Genomic DNA, 26,640 nt, shown 5'->3' with positions numbered 1-26,640 from the left:
ATAGTCACGTGACGGCTTCCATGCTATTTAATTGGTGGAGTATCGTCAACATGCAACAACAACAACGCTTGATCTAACAACAAGCCTAAAAAAGCCGCGAAGTGGAAGAAACAAAGGGTTGGCAAACTTCAGCCAGTAGTAGTTCCTAGGAAGGTAAATTTACTGTCCATGCCAATCGTGTGACGTTTGTATATTGATAATAGAGGATTGGCGAACACAAAAATGAATTTTTGTATATCTATATTTGCATTCAGCTGGTGCTAGCAAAATATATCATATCATGTCTTTAGGAGTTATTTAGGGCTACCGCCCCTTTTACCCCTAATGGGCTACGCCCTATTGAAAAAAAAACATACCGATGTAAGATAGAAGTAATCTATTGAAATTCTTCAGGAGGAGCATAAAATATGGGGTGCTTTAGCTTTAGTGACCTTTTAGGGTGGCAGGGCAGCCATATTTTCAAAACAATTTTTAAAATATTCAGTCTCTTGTTAAGTAATGAAACATATCAATAAAGATCCCTTAATCGCTAATTTTTCTGAAATATGGTGTGAAAGAGGGGATACTGTAATTATTTAACATCCGTTATCAATTAGGACCACCCATCCGGTGTAATGCCTGACTCAAAAGTATGATGGGAATTTGAATAAGAAATCCATTTCATGTCTTGGTTGTATAAATTAATTGGTTTATAATTGCTTTGTGCTTAAACGTGAAAACTGTTTTTCCAGCCCAAAACATTGATGGCAAAACGAGATTTATTTCTGTTTGGAGGAATAGCTGCTGCCATTGGTCTTGCTTTGCTCCCAATTTATGCATACCCTAAATTTAATCCAAATGGCTATAGTAAGTAGAGTGTAATACATACAACATTGTTGCGATTGAGCAATTCTTATCTGTGTTTCATTTTATCAAAATTATCATAGATGAAATGGCTTTTGTCGTACTTCAGAACCCCAAGTTCCTTTTTCTAACAATTTCTAACATTATTTCTTAATTCATATTGTTGGCAAGACATATATCAATTTATTTTGCTCCTGCGAAATCAATTTTTTCATTGCATGCTTTTCAATTGTGTCACAAAGATATTTTAAGTGAAAGTAAAGTTAAAATTTTTTTTTCATCTACAGATAATGTCCAAGAAAGGAATAGAGAAGGTTTAGACAGAGAAGCTATTCAGCCTGGTGGTATGTATGTGGAAGAACCATAGAAAGTTTTTTGAATAAGCTGCCTTGGTGCACTTTTGAGGGTAACTGTAGAGGTATTTCATCGATTTATCTTGATATCCATGCAGTACAGTATAGGGTTTTAATCAAGACACATTTGGTGGTAAACTATAGGGTTTTATCAGGAGACACTGCTTTATAAAACACTGAGCTACTGAAGACATTCCCTGGATTATTTTGGGTTGCACCTACCCCATATTAATTTTCAAATTGGCCTCCTTCAAGTGAACTGAACCTGTCTATGTTACTCTGGTCTACAAGCCCCTACCAACTTTTCATAACTTGCAAAATATGCCTAAGGGATTAGCTGGATATAGTTGCTGACTGATAATTCACTCTCTAAATTTTTCATTTTTCTTTACATCCACAGGTATGAAAATTTGGAATGATCCATTTGACAGGAAGAAAAACAGTTCTGGAGAAGAATAAGAGCTCAATGTCATAATTATAGTCATGCTTGATGTGTTGTGTAATTGGTTTTAAGCTTTTGCAGTAAAAAGATTAAAAGAAAAAAAAGTTTAAGATCTTATATCCCATATTTTCTGCAGCCAAAGGATGACTTTTTCTAAATCATATTAGAACAATTAGAAGATCCCCAAAAAGACATGTGAACCACTGTATATGGCAAAACATAGTAATTTTATGGAGGATAAACATGATTTTAGTTTTACAACCCTTTAAATAACTTAATGACTGAACAACATATATTTTCATTCCCTCTGGATTAGAATTTTTATGAGGCTTTATAAAGGTATTATTCATATATCATATTTGTTGTTGTGACAGAATGATTTGAATTTTCTAAGCTAGAAAAAATAATAGGTTCAGTGTATTTTAAGAACTACTGATTTAGAATTTTGCTTCACATAACAAGTTGTTTGTACTGTTTGGTTTGTGAACATTTTTCTAGTCAAAATTACCTTCTATATTTGTTGTCTTTGCTTGTTCTCTAAAGCAGTATTTTAACTTATTCAAATTGAAATATTTTTTGTCCTTCAACTGTGTTCTTGTTAAAGGTCACTAGAAGTCCTTCAGGATGGGGGAAATATAACCTAAAAATGGAACGCAAATAGCAAGATTTCTGCAAAGGCATCATGTGCACTAGTGCTTTGCTTGGGATGTGAACCAGTCTTTAATAACATAAAGTAATTGTTGTTTGGGTGTTGCGGTCTTTAAGGATTATATGAATTATTTAACTAATATTTTGTAATGATTGAAATGATTATAGTAATGGCTCTTGTGATATTTGTAATGTAATGATTCTAGCAGATCAAGCAACTAATAAAAAGCTTTATTGGTAAATTGAAATATAGTCTTCAGATAAAGCTAAAATTGTATAATCATGCTAGAACAAAGATGTTAAGCTCAAATCCAAAATTATGACTTGAAAACACCTTAAACAGAAACACAGATAAAAAGGCCTTGAAAAATAAAAGACATCCTTTTTATTCTATCTTTAAAATTGGTCCTACAAGTACAGATATACAACCGAAATTGACAAAGATACTCATTCTTAATGCAAAAATAGTGATACATTTTCATAATAAATCTAGAAAGTACTAACTAAATACAATACACATATATTTTCATGATAAGAATCAAGTGAACCAATAATCACAATAAAAATTAGAAGCTTTAAAAGTCAGTATATTTGGCAGGGGCAAGTGATGAGAGTTCTAGGAACAAAATATACTTAGTCCTTATCATTATTCTAACTCAGTATTCTTTTGAATTTGTGCTTTTCAATGTTAAGACAATATTGCTTTGTAGAAAACCCTTCTACTACATTGCAGGTCTAGACCTTCCTGGCTACTACATAAAGTTTTAATTTTCTGATAAATACACATTTCCATGAACATAATTGGCAAATCTCTTGAATTCATGAAAACATTGAGCCATGAAGTTCTTCTAAACGATGGATGTGGTCGACATTGTTTTCCTATAAAAAGCAGAATAGGACACAAATATTTTGTGAACTATAAAAGAAACTAAAGGACATTAAGGTCAGGAAAATACCAACCTTGGAAAGTGATACTGGAAACAAAAAATACTGAATCTAAAAAAGTTGGGAATAAACCTGCATAGTTTCAGAGAAGCTGAATGCTTCTCTTATACCTAGAAGAATCCTATGAATGATATGATTCCAAAATGATTTGGTAGTTAAAATGCCTTTAATGCTATCAAGGCTAACTCACCCTTGCAACTTCTTTTCTGTACTCTTCATATGCAGCATTATCTGTTGGAAATTCTCGTCTGCAAACAGGGCATGAATTTGTCTAGAGAGAATAAGATGCAGGCAAAACTACAAAATCTATTTTACATTATATTTTTATGTTTTTTCTTCACAATTGCGAAGAGTTAACATACTAAACTTTTTTCACCTCAGAGGATTTCATGGTTGAGCTCTCAGAGGAGTTCCAGAATTAGGAACAAATATTAAACACTTAAGTTTTTGATCTATTGATTCAGCATAGATTAAAGGCTTGTAGGACAACTAGATGACAGGAAATGTTTCATGCTGGTAGAAACTGGTAAATATTAAAAACCAACCTTTTTAAGCCAAGGGATGATGCAGTCACTGTGAAAACAGTGGTTACAGGGAAGCTTCTTCCCTAATTCATCTTCCTAAACCGAAATAAGAATAATTAATCTTGTAAATTATTGTATCTCAAATGCTTGAAGCTGAAATATCTGCTATTCAAGTATATAGGCACAAACTTTGAATGGAGGAGAGGGAAGATTGTCAAATTCAAGTAGCAATGTATCCAATCGGTCAAGTGTAATTTGTTATAAACTTCATAAGAAACTATTACTATTTTAAATTTATCTTAAGATAGAATAATAGTTACAGAAAACTGTGAATAGTTACAAACTTTTTAGCAGTCCTAGCATCGATTGTTTAATAAATAGTTTAATTGAAGCTGAACAATTTTAATTATTGAATCTTTGAATAAATACTTACAGTGAACTCGACCAAACAAATGGGACACTTTTCTGTAGTACGATAAAGGAATTTTTATTTAAATAACAATAAAGAATTTTTGAATGTTTATGAAAATCAGGCCTTCCCTGAAAGAGGCTTTATACAAGCACAACTTCCTAAAGTGCACTGTAAAATAGCCATGGAAAGTGACTCAATGAGTGCCTGAGAATTTGAAACAATATTGCCCCAAGCAAAACATTAACAATAACATTAAACCATCTCAAATGCTGGCAATATTATGATTTATAATATTGGTACAAGAGTTTATACCACTAATCGTTTGATGACATTTTATACTTGATTTTATATCTGGTTTTTCCAAAGGCCAAATCTACAAGAATATATTTTCAAATGAAAATTAATTTTTCTATACCGTATTTACTCTAATATTCCCGCTTCTCTTTTATTCCCGCCTCTCTAGTAATCCCGCTTGTATTTCATAGATTGTGAAACTTTTAATTGGCATTTGCTATTCTTTACACACTTTATATGGGTTGTAAATCAAGCATTGAAACTTATGCTTGGAGTGAATGGGTTAAATACCATGATAATGTCATAGACGGGAGAGGGCAGAGAGCTGTCTTATTTTGCAAGTTTATCAAACATCCAAGTCTCGCAACATAAAAAGACGTTTGATTCTTTGACTTTGTGCTACTGTCTATTAAGCACAATATCTGCTCTGTCTTGTCTGTGAAAATAAATATCCCACCCCCCATTTAATTTTAGCACCCCATTCATGTTGAAATTGCATATTTTTTTCTCTGACTTGCCACAATCACGTTTAAGAGACTTTTTTGTTGAAACGGTATCCTCAAACTAGACCTCAAGGCATTGAAAAAATAATCCTGCCTCTCCAATATACCCGCCTCTCGAATAATCCCGCCTTTTTTTGTTGGGTGGAAACGCTAATCCCGCAGCGGGAATATTGGAGTAAATACGGTAATATGGAAAATACAAACGTTGCAAAACAATTCGAAATTTGAATCATTTGAAAATGGGATGATATCATATAGTCCATTATATAAAGAAAATCTGACTACTGGACAAATATTTAATTTGTGAACATGGAAAGGACCTCCATACCTCCAATATTCATAGCTAGTGGTAAATTAGAAATGAACTCTCTTGATGCTGGGGGTGTTGTTAGGTGTTCAGTAAGCATTCTGTGAAGCAAAGAGTATTGACATGAAAGAATCAGGAGGTGATAGGGTTTAGGTGCACCAATATCAAAAAATCATATGACTCAATATCATGGGCACTTTTGGAGACTTTACTCCTTTCATGACTCCCAGGCCCTAAATGCATTTATAAAACTTAGCAATCTAGTATGATAACGAAAAAACAGAAATTACACATTATTTTAACTAGCCAATATGTTTTAAAACCAAATCTGAGCTCAAAAAAGTCATACAACGAACTTTGGAGGAATCCAAAAATGAGGATGTAAGTTCAATTGGTGCAAGCATTGAGATTGATTCATAGCAAAGTAGATGACAACATAGAGCTACAACTGCAACTTACTCTTCAATTGGTAGTTCAAGCTGGACATTTTGCTCTCTAAGCACCCTACAAAGAATTAAGAGATATAGAACAGACAATAGATATAACCTGCATTGTTATTATTAATGCAACAAATATGCACTGAGAATCCATGGCTGAAATGCCTATGCCAACAAAAGGGATCTTGAATATCTCAGAGCCAAACTGTGAAGTTTGTTCGTTGTGCAATAATTTTCATCTTTCATTCTGCCTGCACAGGAAAAAAAAGCAAAGAATACAAGATCACTTCCAAAGCCTTTGCTACAAATTTCACTCAAGATTTCTTGGGTACCGTTCGTTATCTGCAAAATTGATTTTTATTGTTCTGGTGTTCCTCCAGCAAAAAATACTTTATAGTATGCTCTCAGAGGACAAAGGATAATATATCTGATCTCTTGAGAGCAATGTTTACAGCTATGTCTGTAAAAACTGATATGCTAGCAACGGATTTGCATGGAATGACTAAAGCATGACTACAGACAGTGGCTTATCAAGGTGGAGGCAAGAGGGGGCAGAGGCAAAAAATCTCTCTGATAAAGGGCATTTTCTAGCATTTAAAAGGGTGTAGACCCCTATTTTCTCATGCTCATATTGCCTTTGCCCCCTCCCCCCTTTGCTAAGCTACTGACTATGGACTTGAACCTGAAACCAGCAACACTATATGTTGTTCCTGTATGTTTTCAAATCCAAGCCTAAGAAATACTTCTGCAAATTCCTTCAATAATTACTTTGTGTAGGCTAAAGACTTTTAGACATTAATAATGTTATCAATGTCTAAAAGAGTCTTGAGCCTGCACAAAGTAATTATTGTATATGGACCCTTATGATATCACAATGAAATGATAGCAAATTGATATCACTAAATTGAGTTGAAATTCTGTTTCATTGACTCCTATGTTTAAATTATGTGGCTCATCTGGTTCATCTTTTTACTTAACCTTCTTAATAAACTTTCTTCGTAAAATATTTTATTATGGGTCTTTAACTTTCCCTTGGCCCCTCTTCCTTTCATCCTGTATCGGAGCCCCTGGCCTGGTATCTGTGATAATTGGAACTGACCTTGCAAACATGAGCTATAGTCTAGTGTTTTGCCCCAGGTTAAAAGAAATGAAATACTGTGGATTCTTATATCCTATTGGTTAAGCAGCCATTTTCAAACCTGACTATAGCACTAACAATTTTAGGACGGGTTTCATTGTCTCTGATGCGTTTTTCTGAGCAAATCCCCATGGATAGCTTGGAATATCCACTATTGCTCAGTTCTGGTTAGTTACTGTCAAAAAACCAAACTTGTGATTTACCCAAATTTCTATATTAAACCATTGTGTTTTATATTTTACATCTTATCTGATGCATCGTTTAAATTTTACATCTTATTGATGCATGGTGATGAAACATTCAGCACAGTATGTCAGTAAATTGCATTTGATAGCCAGGGACGCTTCTGTAAAATGCTGATAACAGAGATAAACACAAGTGAAAACAAACACATTTTACTTTGAATTGAAGAAATTCAAGGAAACTTTGAATTCCTAAAATCAAACACGGAAAATTCATCTATAGCTTGAGCTACAGTTCCTTTAGTCAGGATTTGCCCCTGAATGCTAATAGTTTTTGTTTTTCATTTTCGTATGGTAGTTAGTATTCATTCAACTTTAATTTTGTATTTGTTTATTGTATTTAAAAATAGCTATTTACTACCTATAATGTAACTTAGTATTTAATTTATTCTTTTGTACTACACTGTAGGTGTAACTAGTGTAATGACGTGTAATTTAACATAGAGTAACTTTGTATGTTGGGACAAACTACATTTAAGTTAGAAAAGTGAGAAAAATGTCTCGGAGGGAAAACCAATAATATAATTATAAATAGGAGGAATGAATTGAATAAGATAATTCCCTCCACATTTGAACGGTTTAATCTTTTTGCATACCTTCGCAGTATTCTTGCTAACTCAAGAAGAAAGTTCATCCGTTCATCGTCCTCTGTAAAACTGTCAGAGCTGTGTTCTTCAAAATACGACGCCATGACAGCTCTACAACATTCTGTTGTGTACAGTCTTCAAGGTTGCAACGTTCAGTTGTCAACAACGACAACAACACACACACAATCATGCTGACTCGACGCATTTTCACAACACAGAAAAAGCCAGAAAAAGCTGAATTTTGGTCTCCAGTACCAAATCGGTCTCCAGTACCCAGCGGTAGCAAATAGTATAATTTATCTCAAGTACCCAGCGGTAGTAAATAGTATAATTTATTCCCCGCAAGCCCTCCCGTAATTCATTTGAAAAAGTGGTCTATACTTTTCAAAAATTCCTGAAATAGAATCTCTTTAAGAAAATACGTCAGAAATAGCAAAAATGAGAACTTTCTCAAAAGCAGATTATATTTTGGTCTAACTAAAAAATCACCCCACTCATAAGCAAAACCAATAGCAAAACATCTTTAGAACTACATTTTTTAAAAAAGCAACCAGTTAAGAAGCAATTATTGCGGATAAAGGATACCGTATTCTATCTAATGAGTACCTCTCTCCAATAAGCGCCCTATTTTTGAGCACAAATTTGAATGTCCAGTCTTTTCTGATGAGCGCCCCTAGAATATTATTAAAGCTGATGGAGACAAGCAGATCATCGCAATAGTCACTAGTTAAAACATATTTGATAAAACCTATGCCGTATCCATAGGGAAAGTTATTTGCAAATACTAAAGGAACCAGATAGAAATCCATTCGATGTTATTGAAAATTTAGATATTCAAGATACCACACTAGTATTTATGCAAATCAACGAGGGTTCCAACTCGGAATAAATTGACATCTTGTAAATGTTTTGCCTTTAACAAGTGTGAGGCAAATGGAATATTATTGATCTTTGTAGAAACAATGATCGTTTGAAATTCAATGTCAAGTTTTTCTATTGGCGAATTTTCGCCTTTTTTCAATGAGCGCTCCTCTCTAACGAGCGCCCCCTCTCTGAGGCCAAACATATATCGGAGCGAATAAAGTAAGCAACGTATTTCATGCATGACCCTTTAAAGCAGGGGGCTAGAGGGCAGTTGCCCCTTCCTAGAAATGCCTGGGTTTTTGTGCTGTTTCGTAATATACATGTAAGGAGGGTAGCCAATAGGCCCCCTGATTCCCGAATACCCGCTAGGAATTTAGCCCGATTCCCAATTACCGACCACCAATTCCCGAATCCCGATGTTATCGATTCCCGAATCCCGCTCACTAAAATTTGCCAATTCCAGATTCCTGACTCAAAAAGCTACGATTCCTGTAACAATCTTTTGGTGGTACAAAACTTGTAAATGGCTTTGAAAAAAGCAAACATTTAGTAAACAAAAGATTTTCGTCTGACACTCTTCAGAGTTTAAAACGTCAGAACATAGATCGAAAACTCTACGCTAAAAAATATATATACCCAGTTGTGGATCAAAATAGGCCAATCAGAAACACGAGCACATGACTGTAAAGGTTGACCAATCAGTGCCGCTTGCCTATTAGAATGTTACCAGTGGAGTCCTAAGGTGAAAACGAACTCCTTTTGTCTACACCTGAAAACAGTAGAAACCGCTAATTCGCGCCCTAAAAAAAATTTATCAAACATTTTCTAATTACCAAATAGCTTTGCCATAGCCTACTGAGATATGCAACCTCCTATATTACTAATTCAAATCTAGTTTGAATTTACTTAAAACTTTTTATAAAAACTCGCATTAGTGACGAGCTGATCAAATTATTTATTAAAACAGGCGCTACAGCTCCCATTGGCCCCTCCCATGTGTCTCAAACTATTTAGTATCACCATAAGATGTTAATTGGTCTAGAACTAGAAGTGTCGTTGAGGGGGCTCGGGGGAAGGGGTTTCAGCCTTCCTTGGTAAAATTCAGAGAGATATGGGGGCCCAGTCCATCTCAACAAACGAACATATGTTTCCTTGGACGAAATCTGTGTTGGCACGAGGTTGGCACCCTTTATTATGATATAGGTTTTCCTTGAATGATCAACTTTAGTTTTTTTGAGTCGAGGTTGCCTACACTACAGCCCCCTCTGCACTTTTTAGGACGGCATTTCTGCCAAAACCAATTCGGCTCATTTCTGCATGTTGGTACTGTTCACGAAAAGTAAAACTGATTGCAAACAACAAAAAATTATATTTAGTTTGTTGAAGATAGCTGTTTCTTAATTCGCCAAAACAGTAGTTAAAGAAAAACAAGCTGTAAGATTTACATTCAAAATCAATTAAAACCAATGATATCCGTCCTAAAATTATAAGCAATAATAATACATTTCATTGATTTAAATTAAATCTTTGTTTAGACTGCTATTAGTATAAAATGATGCTGAAATTCTAACCAGAAAATAATAAGCAAAAATCTAAACAAAAACCTAAGTTTCTTAAACAGTTGCAAAGCAGATATAATAAACACTAATAACTAACATGTGGTTTATCAGAATGAAGAATCAAGGGCAGAAGTACGTTACGTCAAACATTGGCACTGAAATGGCACTTAAGGCTGGAGAACGCTGAGCTGGTCAAAGTCGAGAGTCGAGAGTAGATTTTCATCTGTATTTCGTATTTCGAAGTCGGTTGTTAAGTCATTGTGAAGATTGTTTGGATAGAGGCACTGTTAGCAGGTTGCCTAAGCCGTCGAAAAACATAGAATAAAATGCAAATGTAAAGTAGGTGAAATATTCTCAAGACAGAGCAAGTAATGTTTGTCCAGGCAAAAGACTGAATGAGAGGGATAATGATACTTCTTAAAACTGAGTAGCAACTTGAAAGGTTCTCTAAATCCGTCATCTTGCAGTGGGGTGATGATGTTGGGCAGCATTTACTTAGACTGGTGGTAGGTGATAATGCTTTGGGTTCTGTATGTCTCTCTTCTTCAGATATGTTAGCAGTCCGAACACAACAGTTGTATTTTCTTTGAATCCAATTGAGTTTTTCTGTAACAATCAAGGCATGAGCCGTGCTATTCATTTCGTTGTTAAAGAAACTCTTCATCGTAGACGTGTACTGTCCTGCATATGATTTTGCCAAAACAGCTTCATTGATCTCAACCAAAAAGCAGGCTAGAAGAAAGCATTGCAAGATACTTGCAAATGATTGATTCCATGTTGCTTTGTTGCGCCTTCTATAGCAGTTTATGAGTAAATAACACGAGCAAAAAAAGAGCAATGCCACCTCAATAAATGCAACCAAAATAAAGTGCGCTGTTTGATCCCGCGCTATACTGATCACTTTAAAGTGCCTCATAATAACCAAGGCATGCACAAACTCAAATGCATTTATAAACAGGAATATTCCTAGAATGATGTAAAATGGACGTTCGCGTGTCCTATCGCGTGAACTTTGAGGTTGTGATGGAACATGCTCCCTCGCAGCAGAACATTGTCTAACTGAACAGCAGCACCTTCCTGTGACATTCCGATACTGGTCCACATTTGCCGGAAGAGCCATGTTCATCAGTCCTGATCGCCGTATGTCAATCGGTGACAGGCTGCTTGGTCTAGCAAAGGACCTCAGATTTTGTAGAACTTCACTTTCATCTTGGTTATTTGATCTCAAAATTTTTATAAAACGTGACAACAATAGAGTGCCAAAGGAGACATGAAGGTTGGTTGTCACGACACCAATGTCATTTAGAGTATGGACCTGATAAGAAATTACAATCATTGTATTACAAATTGCAAAGAGAAATCAGAAATCATTGCAAAACAAATTGATATCAAATATTTACACAAGTAGAAAAAAGTATTACTAAATTAAGCATTACCAACGTAATAACGCACCAATTAACTGTATGCGTTGCACGAAGTTTTTGAAAGTTTAGTTAGAAACCTAAGAAGGACCCTGATAAATAAATGCTAAAAAACTTAAACTATCATTACCCGTTTATATTTAATCATTAAATACACACAAAATTGGAAATATTGGGCGGGGGAAGTCGAGGGGCAATTCACTCAGTAAATGGCATGCGAGATTTCCACCAAAACAAAAGGATTTATAGGGATATTCATATAAAGCAATAGCATTTCCATTATAAAAAATGTCCTTCGGATATGACTATCTTAGATATACAAACGTCCACGGTATAATGAACCTGCCAATTCTCCTTGCCCCAAATTAACGTCTTGATTGGAAAATAGCTTCTGGGCATTTCTACATAAGTTCTGCAATCATCCCATCAAACAAGATAATTTTGAAGAACGATGAGGGTCCCCAGCGACTTTTTTGTGAACATAAGACACTAAATTTCTTTACTCGTCCCTGTTCTAACACGAATAATTCTTTCTTTTACAAATATTTTTCAAAAACATTATCTTCTTTTCTATTAGTTTAGCAACAGTACAATTCAAAATTTGAACCCATGAGCTGAGCCGAACTGAACTGAACTGAATTTAACTTAGAAATCTACAATGAATTGAATTCCCATTGCCGCCTCGTTGTCTCTAGCTGAACATATATACAGCATTGAACAGAAAAATTTCTCTCAATAGACTTGACCATAATCATGTCGAAATTGTTCTTCAATGAGAATCTAAGCGTAATGTAAAAACATCTCTAGGAAAACTTACCAGGTCATGAGTTATCGTGATTGTGAAATGAGGAAAACATCTGTAGCAGAGTAGGACATCATTATTGGCTGTGAAGAGCTCATTCAAGGGAATATTACTACAACTGGCACGACACACAACACACTGACGATTTCTTCTCAAGTAACATCGCACTGCGGCAATGCGCCATCGTTGCTTAGCGTCACGTGATAACTCAACGGCTTTGTCATAGGAATAGAACTCGTCTATCATACCATTCCAGCCAAGGCATAATGGTGTAGGCTTTGTGTCAATTTCTTTTTGCTTACAATATTTCACCCAGAAATTAGACACCACGGCAAAGAGGTATTTCGAGGTTCTCTCCAAAGCAGTTAATGTGATTGGATCTTCGTATAGAAGAATCTGCTCCAGAACTTCAAGGGGTAGTGAAAAGATGTTACTTTGGCAGCCACACTGGCAATTAACTTCGCATTCTGAGCATTTTCTAGCTGGTCCAGCAGCTATATTCATGGTCATTCTGAAAAAAATTATGTAAATTTTCAAATCAATTTTACAAAAAAGTACACTCCATATAAAAAAGTCAAAGTCCACGTTGGTGAAAACAAGCTATTTATATCTGCAGTAAGATAATCAGCCAGACAAAGCAAAATTTTTATATTTCGGACTAAATTTATTCTTTCATAATTTTCTCTTCTAGGTCAACATTTAATAGCTTAAAATTTTGATAATTATGCTTTTCCTTGATCAGGGGCGTATATGGTCAGAGGGTGTAAGACAACCACGTAGCTGTAGGTGTCTGCTAGGGGGGGGGGGGCAAACTCGAGCAAGAACCATACCTGAGGGGGGCAGGCTTTAAAACAAGAAAACAGATACGTAACAAACAGATATATTTGGACAAAGTCAAGGTCATGGAATTATAAATACACCAAATTTTCAAAACCCCCCGTGCCCCCCCCCCCCGTGCAGCTACGTGGCTGGTGTAAGACAGTGGCGTAGATAAGAAAACTCATAGGAGGGGCGAGAAACTTGGATTTTCGGATATTCATGACAAGATTTTCGGATATTCATGACGGATATTCATGTCCAAGGAAACCATGTGCAACAACGTATCAGCGCTCCGCGATAAGCAAGATAAGAATTATAGAAATAAAAGAGGTGTAAAAAGTTGGGTCCCAAATCCAATGTAAGATGCCATCCTGGAAGAACAATTTTTAAATTGCTCCTACCCTCGAGGGGCTTAATAGATATACATAAAAAACACACAATGGTTAAAAGCACATGCAGCGGAGAATTAAAAACCAAAATATTTTATGCGAAGAGTATGCTAAAGACAACGAAGATATCAATATTTATTACAAAAAAATCTTGTGCTTTGGTTCATAATTTGCTTTGCTGTTTCAGAAAGAGATATTAAGTAAACCTGCAAATAAAATGAACATGGAAATTTTGAAAAAGCTCCTTGTATGGCAACTTTGAGATGATCTCTATAAGCCGCTTTCTCGCATAAGCACCTTGAATCAGCCCCATCTAAAAATTGAGCAAGTCAAAAAGCCCCTAACTAATCAAGGTATCTGTAACAAAAAGCCTTCGCAGTTTCGAGTGCCGAAAGCGGCAATATTAGTGAGTAGCCGACTATGAAATAGGATTTTGCTAAAATAAGGAGAGGAAGCAATTACTCTAATTAAAGTAATCTCTTTCCAAGATAAAGCAGGTAAATTTCTCATCGGTAGGCTCCCATTTTAACAGGAGCATATACTTTTCGCCGGTTGTTCCCCACCCGATACACAAACTTTGCAACGTGCAGGAACGTTTCAGGAAATTGCACGTTTTTGCTTTAAAAACCTAGCCTGCGCACAGACTCTACCACAAAAGATAAGTACCTGCCTTTTGATTTGTTGGTGTTTGAGCGCAGGCTAAAACGCTAAACATATGAGCAGTTACAAGAACGAAATAACGATTCTCGTCAAGTCAAGTCAAGAAGGCGTTAACGTAAAAAATAAGGACAAGACGTTTTTCTACATTCAAAAGCACACGTACCTTTTTTGAGAGTTTCTAATTAGTTTGGTCTTTGAAATCGGACATATTGAGATGCAAATACAATATTGTCGCTGGCTTAATAATCAAGAATATTGGCGTGAAGTATGGCACAGCATGAATAGGTAAAACTGCAATGGCCTAAGCAAGGCCATATTTTGCAAGCCTGACCCGTACAGGTACGGCGATTCAGGACATTGCTAAGTAATGATTTATTAACCAAGATACAAGTTCTGCGCATGCTCTTGATAATCAAAAGTGCAGATGGTGCTAAATATGTTTGGAGAAGAAGGTAAATGTATACACAGATGGGCCTAGATGGGCGACCGTAACAAACATGAATCAACAGCACGTTTCGTACAAAGTATGCGAAGTGCTTTAGTAAGTCATATTTCTGCTTTCCATGTTGTTTTCAAATTTTGTGCAAACAAAGGGTTATCCAGGTTTTTGTTTATAAACAAAAGAAAAACACAATTATCTGAAATGACCAATAAGGCTTAATGCTGCCATTCCAAGTATGGCAATCGCCTTCACAGGGGCGGACTGACATGAGTTTAAGGGTTGACTGGTTGTTCAGATGTTTAGTTATGGGCGACACCATGGTTGGCGGGGGCAAGAAAAATTTGGGTGTATGAGTGGGGGGGCTCAGCTCCCTCGCTAATGTAAAAAAACAAGGTCATTTCTACTTCTTGCTATTGGGGTTTTTGATAAATTGTTCTTTTTATAGCACTATACCCTGGCCGAAAAAAGTTAAAACAAAAAACTGCGCGAATACGATGTGATGTATACTTTAAAAAGATATTTTGTTCATTCACTTTCTTTTCGTAAACAAGGTGTATATTGTTATTTGGAGCATTTATCCTACGCAGCCGACCGAAATATAGTGATGTACAAATCACCGTAACTTCCAGAGTTTAGAGAGATGTAGTTGAAAGGATTAGGGCTAAACATGCAAACCATAAAGCCCAAGTGGCTTGTAGTCTTAGTATCATTGTATATGTTGCTAGCCGTGTTAAGGCATACCTAGGACAGTACACTGCACTGCACTGCACTGCACTGTTGACGGACGTTCTATTTTACATTAGGAGACTAGAAAACCCCGTATTTCACAAGTTTATTCAACAGAAACAACACCAACTGCACTGCGCACAAGAACAGGTTGCCTTTTCGCCGGGGAATGACAACCTGCCCCCTGGCGAAACCCTGGCTACAGGACTAGACACATGATACAAGTGATGAAAATGCCACAAACATAAGAAAATCAAACAATAAGTATAATGCAAAATCTCTTCTACTGCAGTAAAATACATTTATGCGTAGCTAAAATATAATTTTAAAGTACAATAAAAATAAACTACTTGAAAGTGGAGAAATATTGCAAAATTTGCTTATTCGTCAAACAGCTATACGTCAAAATAGTACAACCCGCGCAAATGCTTAACATTGTCTTATGAGTACTACGCAGACCATTCTTTAAAACAGAGAAGAAGCGTACATTACTTCTGATAACAAGAGATCTACAGTATTTGGTAAGAGGCACCGCCTTAAAAACAATCCCTTGTATTGATCGATGTGTTACGATCTACCAGGCTACACGCACTTTTTTATATGGAAGTATAGTTTATAAGGGAGATTTAATTCGGATAGGTACAAAACTAAAGGAATATGAAAAATTGAAGCACATGTTTTTCATTTCTACCGATATTGCATTGGAAAGGACACGGTATTTGCAACTTTTGTCAAGCTGAGTACACCAGAAACAACATTATTCTGTGACATCTGACTTACATCTAAAATTTCGATAACAACGATGAAGTTTTCTATTTCGCCAATTTTTTTCAATTTCTCATCTTAACTTCTCTTCTGACACCTTTATGAGGCTGTATTTATTTGTTCCTGGTTTTATTTAAAAAACACGAATAAAAAGTTAAGGAATTGCTAAGTAACTTAGAGTACTGAAATTTTGCAGTTAGTTTAGGGATTCTTAAGGACTGCGCCTTCTTTATAAAATGCGTGTAGGTTGCAGAATTCGAACTAGGGGGATTCCACTTTATCTTTTAAGACCCGAACTAGAGACCCCTTCCATCGAACAATTTCGATTGCCATGCATTAAATTCTGACTCTGTAGCTTATGAGTGGGCAGCCCCCTCTCCCAAACACAAATTTCAACGTATAAGTAGAATACGTAGAGTTCACAGAAGAAATGATAAAAGCGAACAAGACGTGCGTCTTGTCCTTAAAGCGAGATTCTCATCGCATACTTTTTTACATACGTTGCGTGAACAAGGAGTAAGATCTTATTGGCAATTTAATTCCAAATAAAAATCCTGAAGGCAAGCCAACTGCCTATATGTGTTACTTGGCCTATGCATGGATCATTCCATGGAACAGATGCAACATTCTTGAAAATTATCTTTGAAACATGTTTGACCATGGGTTCTCTATATCAAGGACTTAGAACCTATATTTGTGTAGGCCTTAATGTTTCTATTGCGGGGATTCGCAAATATACATTTCCATTTAAAAAATCATATTGAAATAGGAATATACGATATTTGATCACATTAAGCTACATATTTTGATTTTAAAAAATAAAGAAACGTAGCCATTTACATAAAAGTTACTTTAATGATCACATGAATTTGATTTTTGTGAAATTCTTAGCAGACTTCAAGAGAAATTCATTTTGTGCTATCGGGCAGTTACCGACAGTGCTGGAGGCCTGAAGATTCAGGATGTAATATCTTAAATACTGACCCCAAGATACAGAGTCAAATAGCTTATGTTCTGTGTTTATAGATTCATATATACGTATTCATTTTCTATAATATAACAAACTGGGGCATAGCTATTCTGCATGCAGATTCGAACCCCAAGGTCTTCCTCCATGGGGGCCAGGGTCTCCACGTAAGCAAGGGTAGAAATCTCTAGTTACTTTTTAGCGAAACTCAGATCGATAAAAAGTCAAACGGTCGATGTAATATGAGCCTTGTTATTATATTTAATTAATTCTTAAATTTCAAGTTCGAGTCTCAGTATTTCGGTAGACAAGTCTTATAAAAACAAGTGTGTACAGGTCTTTTTCTTTTTGACGCCTGTACTAAAGCCTGATTTCGCAGCGAAAAATTTCGCAGCGAAAAAATAGGAATGGTTTCTACTTTTTCGCAATGAATTCGCTGCGAATTTTCTAATCTCTACTTCTGCGCATATTTTTTGCGCATTCGCGGCGAAAAATTCGCTTCGCACGAAAAAATTCGTCTCGTGTAAATCAGGCTTAAAGATGGAAGCAGTCGAAAATCAACGTTTCGACAGTAGCATATATAAGATTTCCTGTTCTTGCTCGTGCTCTAACTGGCTATTTACTAACTGGAAGGTTTATCTTTTTATTAGATTTATGCCGTCTCTTCAGCAGATAAACAATTCAATTCTTCCTGACATCTTCACAGCTATTCTAACTTCAATAGGGAGCTGTCTAAATTACTTCCCCCCCCCCCATTCTTCGACCAAATTTACTATAAAAGTAGGTAATACAATAATGTTATTTCGATCTCACGTGGTATCGGTGAAAGTTCTCTTTTTATTTTTCGTAGCAGAAAACTCTGTATCATATTCTGTATTCTGATTTTGTGAATTTCGACTTCAAAGAAGCAAAGAGTATTTCCGAATGCTGTCAACATAGTTGAAATATTCTCTCAAATGATCTTTGCTATAACCTATGTAAGGCCTCAATTCCGTGAGAACCTCCTTTTCATGAATACCCAGTTCACGTAACTTTCTGATAAAGTCCGCAACCAGCAACACAGGGTAGGATGGGTCAGTTTCGGCTAATTTATCCGCATCAACTCCAAACTTTTGGCATATCTTTAACTAGAATAAACAGGCAATATAAGGTAGCGTGGTTAAAAAAACGGAAACGCAGTATTAAAATGGGAAGCAGAAAAAATATGCTTGATTATTTTGGTTAATTGAAAAAAGTGTTAGAGGGAAATCGATTGTGTTAGATGAAAGGAAAAACACAAAGGACAGAAATTAGAAAAGCATCTCAAAATGTGCTGCTTGTGCTTATAGAAACAGACTGCGTTGAGATGAAGCAAAATGAAATGAAACATGAAGAGACTAGACGCAGCAACTTACTGTAGGAGCATGTTTAAAGATGTTTAAGAAAAGCTAAGAATGCTTATTGCGAGGGAGATATTCATACCATGTCTTCGTTGATATTTACAGTAAAAATTCGATAACATTCAGGAAAGCAGAGAAGTATATCATGATTGAAGTACACTCCATCGACACTCAATCGGTCCTTTAAGTGCTGTTGACAAATAACACACCGAAAACCATCGATTAACAAATGCCTCAGTGCAACTAGTCTCCACTTCTTCGAAGAGTTTAAACAGAAATCCACAGCATTATCAAAAGAGTACATTGAGTAAATGTTCAAGGGCCAACCAACACACAGTGGTGTGGGATCTTCGAGTAAGTTTTCTCTTTCACAAACAACTCTCCAATATGATAACACCAATTCTCGCAGCCGTTCACATGTGTCCTCAAGCTGAAATAAGTCATCAAAATCTAGGTAAAAAAATATTTTCCTCCATATATCTTTTGGCAGTGCGTCGATAGTCATTTGTGGTGCTTGTGGGCTGATTTTCAAAGGGTCATAGTTGAATTTTTCGGTAGCTTTGCAACAATTATTGCAGTTTTTATCGACAACATCATCCCATCGTATGGTGATTTCATCTTCAGATGCCATTGCATAGGCCAAGTGTAAGAACAAAACTTCACCAATTTATCTGAAAATGAAATCACCACTCGATTAAAATGTCGTAATGAAAACTGCAGCTCGGAATTTAATAAGATATTGACGACTTTAATAAGAACACGTTGATGGCTTTCGTAAATGTAATTAAAGAGGCGAAACTCTCCCATATGTTCCTCGCGTATTTCAGTAAATTAATAGTCCCGTGCAACATGCCAGGTCATATACATTAAAAAATTCCATCCAGGTGCCAAAGGAACCAAAAAATGAACGAAAACATTCGTGCTTCGGGAAGGTTCTTGAAAGTAGGAATTGTCTAAAAGCCGTCTCTTGAATGGGATAACAGCACGTTCGGTTTTGACGTTAGATAAAATCTTAGACGCTTTGCGAAAGGAATTATCATAAACAGCTGCACTCTACAGACGCAATGAGCTCTTTTCATTTCACAGGTGTTACTAAAATATGGGTGATCATCCATGCAATTACAAAACTCCGAGGAATGACACAAATATTACAGAAAAACAACATCCAAATGCATGAAGTGTATGCAATCGAGCAATGAATTGTATGCAATACATGGTTTCTGCACTGTATCCCACCCTAAGCAACAGAGGCACGTCACAAAAAGAAGCTACTTCGTGAAGTAACATTCCTAGCAAGGCAAACTAGGAGATTGTTGTTCAGCAAATAGGATGCTGAAAAGATGCTATAGAATACGATTGGCAGCACAACTGTGAAGTGTACAGAGAAAGATTTGGAGAAGTGCCAAGAAGACACTTTAACCTTCTTTCCTTTAACTCTAATTTGCCTTCGTCAAGATTTTCTTCTATACTTCGAACAAAGGTTTCTAAGAAATGGAATTTAAGTAAAGTCTTGCATGATTTGGGCTTGCGCCGTGTCAGAAAAACGAAAATTTCAATTAAGTAAATTCCCCTCATTTCATATTCTCTCGTTTATAACTCAACAGTAAATTCCTCTCATTTTATAAGCCATGCTATTATTGGCCTTCTTCAAAATTGCTGCATCGTTGGAAAACCTTCCTCCAGCTCACAGCCATTAAACCGTAAAGCTTTCTGGGCACTGCTTTACTTGGACTACTTTGAAACTTGTTTACTTGGACTACCGGTTGGATGCAAACCTGACAGTAGATTAGAAAGGCCCAGCTTTACCAGAGCAACAGCTACACCAAGCCATGATCTGGTACAAACATACAGAGCAGATATCACATGACAACAATGAACAGCAATCGTTTATATAGTCAACAGACGTCACGGATAAAAATCTCAAGAAATGGATACTATCATGAACAGCAACGACACTCTATTGCTCTATATCCAATATGAGGTAACTAATAAATAGCATGTGAAATCGGTTATGGATTAAGCTTGTCAGAGCCTTGAAGTAAAGGAGATGAGAAAGCAACATTAAGTGTATGAGAGAGAAGTTTGCAATTTTATAGTTATACACTAGTTTATTAGAATCAATTCAGTATTCTCATACCACATCATTTTTGAGATAGAGTGAAAAATTCCCAATGCAACTTGGGTGGCATAACAAAACATCATGTGCGAACTTGAATCCATTTAAGCCACACATATCTCTCAGAAACTCTTCACAGATGACGCATTTGAAGTTGTCGATCAGGTAATTTCTCGTTGCCAATAACCTCCATTTCCGTACAGGATCAGTACATAACTGAGAGGCTTTTTCGTATGAGTAAAAAGAGGCTGGATTAACCTCCCAAGCTACGCATAATACTGTTGCTTCTGTTCCATAGCCTCTCTTTAAACAGAATTCCTTCCAGAACAGAGAGAGATAATCAGCGAACTTATGGCTTGTTTTCTCCAAAGTAAGCAATGAATCAATATCCAAAAAAAGGAACACTCTTCTCATGACAACAAACGGAATTGTGTCTATTGATGACGCATATGAAACATGGTCAACTGAGCCATGTTTACCCCGGCTCTTTGCATCTAAATCCATGTCTTTTAGGGCAATCCTCCTGCAATCAAGATGCAGCCTTTTAGAGATAAACCATATATCATAGTTTGTTTTTTCAGTTATTTGGAGCTTGGTCAAGGGAGATACTCAATTCATTGAAGAAAGCCAATACCAAGTTACGTTTTACAAATCACAGAGTAAATGCTACCTGCAACATTTTAATGGAATGCACCTGACATATTTGCCCTCTACTATTCCAAAAAATATGACACCCTCTCAGCATGATAAAAAATTAGAAAGATTTCTAATCAGAAAGAGAGCAAAAAACCTTATTTTTCCACATCTGGCAGACCACTATATTGCTAATGTTTTTCTTGAGCAATATACACAATAGTAGACACTAATATAAAATATCAATATAAAACTATACAAGGGTATGTTATATCAAACTATACAAGGGTATGTTTTAAATAACAAAATTATATTATATTATATTATATTATATTATATTATATTATATTATATTATATTATATTATATTATATTATATTATATTATATTATATTATATTATATTACATTATATTATATCAATTATATTATATTATATTATATTATATTATATTATATTATATTATATTATATTATATTATATTATATTATATTATATTATATTATATTATATTATATTATATTATATTATATTATATTATATTATATTATATTATATTATATTATTTGATTATGTCTTGCATTCAATTGCATTGTATTGTATGCCATAGCAAATGAAGCAAGAACAACTGAAAGATATCAATTCTTATATTTTTGTGCTAATTCAAATTGTTTATTCCCTCAGCACTATTGTGCATTTTTTACCTCACAGTTTTTCTAGTGGCCTCCTTGAAGTTTGAAATTCTGAGGGCGGTTACTTGTATGATTAAGAGGCTTCCTTGGTAAATTTTATCTAAGAAAACCTGCCCTGGAGGCAGCAGTGGACATCAGGGGATGTGGCCCAGTTGCACTTAAAAAATTTAGCAATTCTTTTTATCTTTCATATTTTATGCCCTTTTTCTTGGTGCTTTGCCCCTTGCCCTTCTTAAGGATCAATGTTTGCTGATTACACAATTTTTTATCAAATATTTTCCCATCAGAGACCCAAACTAGGTATCTTTGGCTGTAACTATTTTTGAAAATTCTGAAGTGAAAATCAGATATGTTGGTCCAGAAATTATTTACTCTAGAGAATAAAAATGCATAATGGGAATGCCAAGAATTCTCTCAATTAAGAAAAGAATGACAAAGATTTTGTAAGTTTGTTTAATACAATGTAAGAGCAAAATTACAATTGGCTTAAGGCTTAAAAATACACTATGCATTTAAATAGATTCGATTAAATGGATGGTCTAATTAAATGAAAAAGTGTCTCCGTTTACACTCATCCATTAAATTGAATCAGTTTTTTAAAGCTTTGCCACATTTTATCATTGACTCTGATGCGAAATGTGCAGCTGCTTTCACTATGATTGCAATTGTTTATAAAAAATGAAAACTAATGCGCAAAAAATTTAACAGGCAACAAAGATCTGTCTGGGTTAAGCCCTGAAGAAATGAACTAGGAATTGATAACACACTTTTGCAAGATTTCCATCTGGATGAAGTCGACAAATATCAAATGTTCTTGAGAATTTTTTGTGAAAATATCGATGAACTCTTGCAACTTGTTGATTTTGATATTAAAAATATCAACACAAGGCTGCGAGAGGCAATACCAGAAAAGATAAAGTTCTCAGCAAGGCTCGGAAATTTTGTTTGTTTTGCATAAAAACCAGGCGGCCACAGAAGTCAAGGGGGGGCTACAGGGGCTTTAGCCCCCCCCCCCCCCCAACTTCCAAAATATAATTAAAACCCATAAAAAATGGCCCTGCTCTTGAGCATATTTTGTTCTCCTAAAATGTTTTAGCCCCCTGAATCTGTAATCTGCTCTGCAGTCCTTGCCTTTAAATATCCACTAAGTTACCTCCATGCTCCATGGAAAAAGCCTAGTAGTTGGCCATAAGAAACAAAATAGAAGAATAGAACAAGCATGAAGATGCATCCAAAACAATTAGAGGGATCAAGTAGAAATTATATCTGTCTTCATCTGTGTATTTGTAAAAAGCATTTTTGCCATGGAAAAAATTTCAGATGCACTCAAATGTACCAAATCACAGGTGAGTCATGAAAAATTGCAAGAAATAAAATAAATTTCCAAGGCCAAATAAACCACAAGAGAAAATTGCACAATAAAAATAAAAATTATAATAAAAAATAAAGACAGACAAAAAACAATAATAGAAATAATGAAAATTGCAAAATTGTATTGCATAAAACCAAGTAATGATAATAAAAACCTTGGTGCATAGTCTGCTTTGGAGCATAATAGTCTAAAAGCAATAATATTAATTGCTTTGGTATGCCATATAGAAGCAATGGAATGAGCCATCTCTAAGCTTCAAATAAAGAGTAAAAGAAATGCTACTGCAATTTCTTTCTTTTCGCCCCTAAAACTTTAAATGCCCCTAAATCTGAAACAGAATAATTTTCAAGATTTTTTCTTGGCTTTGATCTTGTTTGTCCTATAGATTTTATTGATATCTGAGAAAGGTGAAAAATAGCTTGATCTGACATGGAATAACACCATTAAGAAATTAAATAGCCAAAACATAATAATTTGATGTGTTCATAGAGTGTTCTAATTACAATTGCATTGAGAAGTAGAAAATTATTTTTTCACATAAGTGTTTTTGCCACAAATTTTTCCAATTTTTCAATATGTAAGTTATATATTTTGTAAAAAAAGAGAAATGTTTGTGTTTTCGAAGAAAAGTCTACTTGCTCTTATAGAGTATAAATTAAAAAACAAAAATATGCGCATAAAGGCATAAAAAACAATTTTTTCAGCCTCCATAATTAGTTATTTTCATTTTGCACTTGAACATAATAAAGAAAGGTTTTTAATAATAGCCACAAAACTCTAAACAACAACAAAGAAATCAAATATGGAAGCTTTGGCTAAGCAATATCCTTATAACTTTCTTAGATATTAGATATTAATTTCTTAGATGTAGCATAAATATTCTTTTAAAGCATTCTAATTAAAAATGTGTGCATAGAAATGAATGTTTTCATCTGCTTTGAAAACTTATAAAGATAAATTTTTAATCAATAAGAGTCTAGTTAGAAGATCACGCTGAACACTTTTTAGGAATATACAAGTTCTAGTTAGGGAGCAAAGAATATTTTTTAAAACAGCAAAATTGACCTGTACATTTGTAATTTTCACTTGATCAAGTGATCAATTGATGACAATCCATTTTTTCATCTAGAACACAGTTAACCACACAGTTTCCAAATTTCTGTCGCCATACTTCAAATTAACAAATTTATTTATTAACAAATAATACTTTACTGCCAGGAATTTGACAACACTGCCCAACTCCAAATGCAATCAACAATAGGTTTTTTAAAAAATGACATTGATGACCTCTGCATATACATTGAGGGATTTTAAGCGATAAAATTATTCTAAGAAATCATCAAGTACCATTCATAAAATATGACAGATTACCATCTGTTTTACGATTTTTATTATCACTTGCAACGCCAAAACATTGACCAGGCGAGCAACAAGATTCAATAACAATATTGTTATCATTTCCACTTATCTACTGAGATCCAGTAATAGCCAGTCAAAACAACTATTAAATGGATGTTCAAGCTGACGATGGGAGATACCTGGCTTGTATCTACATTTTGACGCACAGAACCAAAATTTCACAGCGAAGCCTTCAACTTAATGCATGTAATCACGATGTAATTGTCCTTTTAACCGGGTCAGTTGTTGAACAGCGCAGTTGAGCACAACAATAATTGGAATCCTTGCACGCAACATGCAAATAATTTTTTCAACATAACAAGTCAACAGTGAATTACTATCGATCCAAGCTTGTTAGTTGCAAAATGCTATGCAGAGATACCTAAGCATTTGCATCGCTAGCCTAGCTTGCTGCAATACAGACGCTTCGTGTCGCATTCAGGAAGCAAAATTAGCTCGTGCCACGAAACCATAACCAACCATACGCTGATCTAAACGCAAGATCACCCCTTAAACGGTAAACAACATAAGCAAAAAGTTGAGAATCTTATCATAAAATGGCTCAAACAAAGTAACTTCAAACAAACCTAGTGCATTTCACAGTGATGCGTTCCTAACCAACTGCAATGCACGTCTCCATTGTAATCATCATCAACTTCTCAAATTGCCATGAGATTACTAAGTCTCCTTCGCAGTTACCAAGTCAAACCACTGAGTCAAACCATCAAACTACTGCTTTTCAAAAGACAAAACATTTTCTGTTACGTAATGAGGAATTTTTTTTGCCCCACGCATAAATCAGGCATAAATTTCATTATTTCATGGTGATAATAATCCATGACAACTTTTACTGCTCTCATTTTTTGCGAGAAAGTTAGCATAATTAGGCACAAAAGTGAGTGAACTTTGTCGTCTAAACTTGTGTCGCTTGCTTAAAATAGATTGCAACACACATGATAAATATCCTACAATGAGAGGTAACGTAGCAAAAATTGATAAACTGTCCGGAATTATTTTATTTGAAAACAGGAGCAAAGGAATCTGGCTTCTAAATGTACCTATAACCAAATTAGTACTAAAACTATAAAAGTTTAACAAATCTAGTATTTAAAATAAATATAAAAATTAAATATTTTCTAACTTCTCTAGATTTTTAGATAATTGCCTGTTCTAAGAAATATCTTACCCTGTTCAAGATCCAGTGTCTTTTGTTATTATTATTCATTTTTAAGAGACATGCATTTATGTACCCTGGGTACCAGAGCCGCAAAAATTAAAATTAAAAAATAATAGCTCTCATTATTTTTTAATTTTAATTTTTGCGGCTCTGGTACCCAGGGTAGCATTTATGAAGCAAAAGGCTCAAGGTTTGTTAAAAGGCCTCTCCAGCCAGAAAAATTTTTTTTTATTGACTTAAAAGTTAGCATCTGGTGCGTGTATCATGGCAAAGTAGTTGTTTTTGCAAAATTCAAATTAGTTTGGAAGTTATAAGGCTTTAAAGTTGCACCTTTCCGTGGGAAAAAAACGACAAAAGCCGAATCAGTTTGGTGACATTCTGAAGTCACAGTGTGCGGCTCTCGTTGGCCATGAAATTCGTAGATCTTCCACCGAATCGTGAAGGAGTCATGGTCACGCGTTGATAACTGCATCTAAATCTACAGCATTTATGAAGCGCGAGGCTCAAGTTTTGTTAAAAACTAGGAAAATCTCAATTCATAATATTGAATAAGACTTAAAAGTTAGTTTGTAGTAAGTTCTTTAAAAAAACAAAACTAATGTTATCCGAAAGGTTATATAGGCTTTGTGAGACATTTTTCTTCATTCATGCAGAGTTTCCAAATAACCAGACTTTTTGCTCAGTGACGAGATTAAAGAAACGGCTAAGAGATCAAAGTACGGCCTAAACTTGGTTTAATTGAGTTTTATTTTGTTTTTATCTTCTGTCATGAATGTTTCCAGAT

General features: G+C 35.0%; 3 protein-coding genes across 10 annotated transcripts; 1 reads left to right on the top strand and 2 right to left on the bottom strand.

Moving 5' to 3' along the window:
• Positions 1-34: 34 nt before the first annotated feature.
• Positions 35-2,145, top strand: LOC135689368 (small integral membrane protein 20-like). The gene is made up of 4 exons (XM_089108742.1): positions 35-153; positions 732-846; positions 1,131-1,187; positions 1,597-2,145. The coding sequence occupies exons 2-4, from the start codon at positions 744-746 to the stop codon at positions 1,653-1,655; spliced, it is 219 nt and encodes a 72-aa protein (XP_088964868.1). The 5' UTR covers positions 35-153; positions 732-743; the 3' UTR covers positions 1,656-2,145.
• A 509-nt stretch (positions 2,146-2,654) lies between these two features.
• LOC135689366 (E3 ubiquitin-protein ligase RNF181) lies at positions 2,655-7,844 on the bottom strand. Its single transcript, XM_065206559.2, has 7 exons — positions 7,685-7,844; positions 5,731-5,775; positions 5,293-5,372; positions 4,189-4,220; positions 3,777-3,851; positions 3,422-3,502; positions 2,655-3,165 (listed from the first exon to the last, which is right to left on the bottom strand). Exons 1-7 carry the CDS (start codon positions 7,777-7,779, stop codon positions 3,106-3,108), a joined length of 468 nt encoding a protein of 155 aa, XP_065062631.1. The 5' UTR covers positions 7,780-7,844; the 3' UTR covers positions 2,655-3,105.
• A 2,061-nt stretch (positions 7,845-9,905) lies between these two features.
• Positions 9,906-25,904, bottom strand: LOC135689355 (uncharacterized). 8 transcript variants are annotated; one of them, XM_089108732.1, is made up of 6 exons: positions 25,267-25,891; positions 20,606-21,107; positions 18,551-19,139; positions 14,353-18,216; positions 12,337-12,832; positions 9,906-11,413 (listed from the first exon to the last, which is right to left on the bottom strand). In XM_089108732.1, the coding sequence occupies exons 5-6, from the start codon at positions 12,829-12,831 to the stop codon at positions 10,349-10,351; spliced, it is 1,560 nt and encodes a 519-aa protein (XP_088964858.1). In that variant the 5' UTR covers position 12,832; positions 14,353-18,216; positions 18,551-19,139; positions 20,606-21,107; positions 25,267-25,891; the 3' UTR covers positions 9,906-10,348. The 8 variants fall into 8 exon arrangements, with proteins under 8 accessions (XP_088964858.1, XP_088964863.1, XP_088964864.1 ...); XM_089108737.1 differs by having other exon boundaries at positions 25,267-25,890; XM_089108738.1 differs by lacking the exon at positions 18,551-19,139 and having other exon boundaries at positions 25,267-25,904.
• Between the last annotated feature and the right edge of the window lie 736 nt (positions 25,905-26,640).

Source organism: Rhopilema esculentum, chromosome 5 (assembly GCF_057945365.1).
Source record: "Rhopilema esculentum isolate cy_ngs chromosome 5, ASM5794536v1, whole genome shotgun sequence".
Classification (NCBI taxonomy): domain Eukaryota; kingdom Metazoa; phylum Cnidaria; class Scyphozoa; order Rhizostomeae; family Rhizostomatidae; genus Rhopilema; species Rhopilema esculentum.
This window is presented reverse-complemented; position numbering and strand designations above follow the sequence as displayed.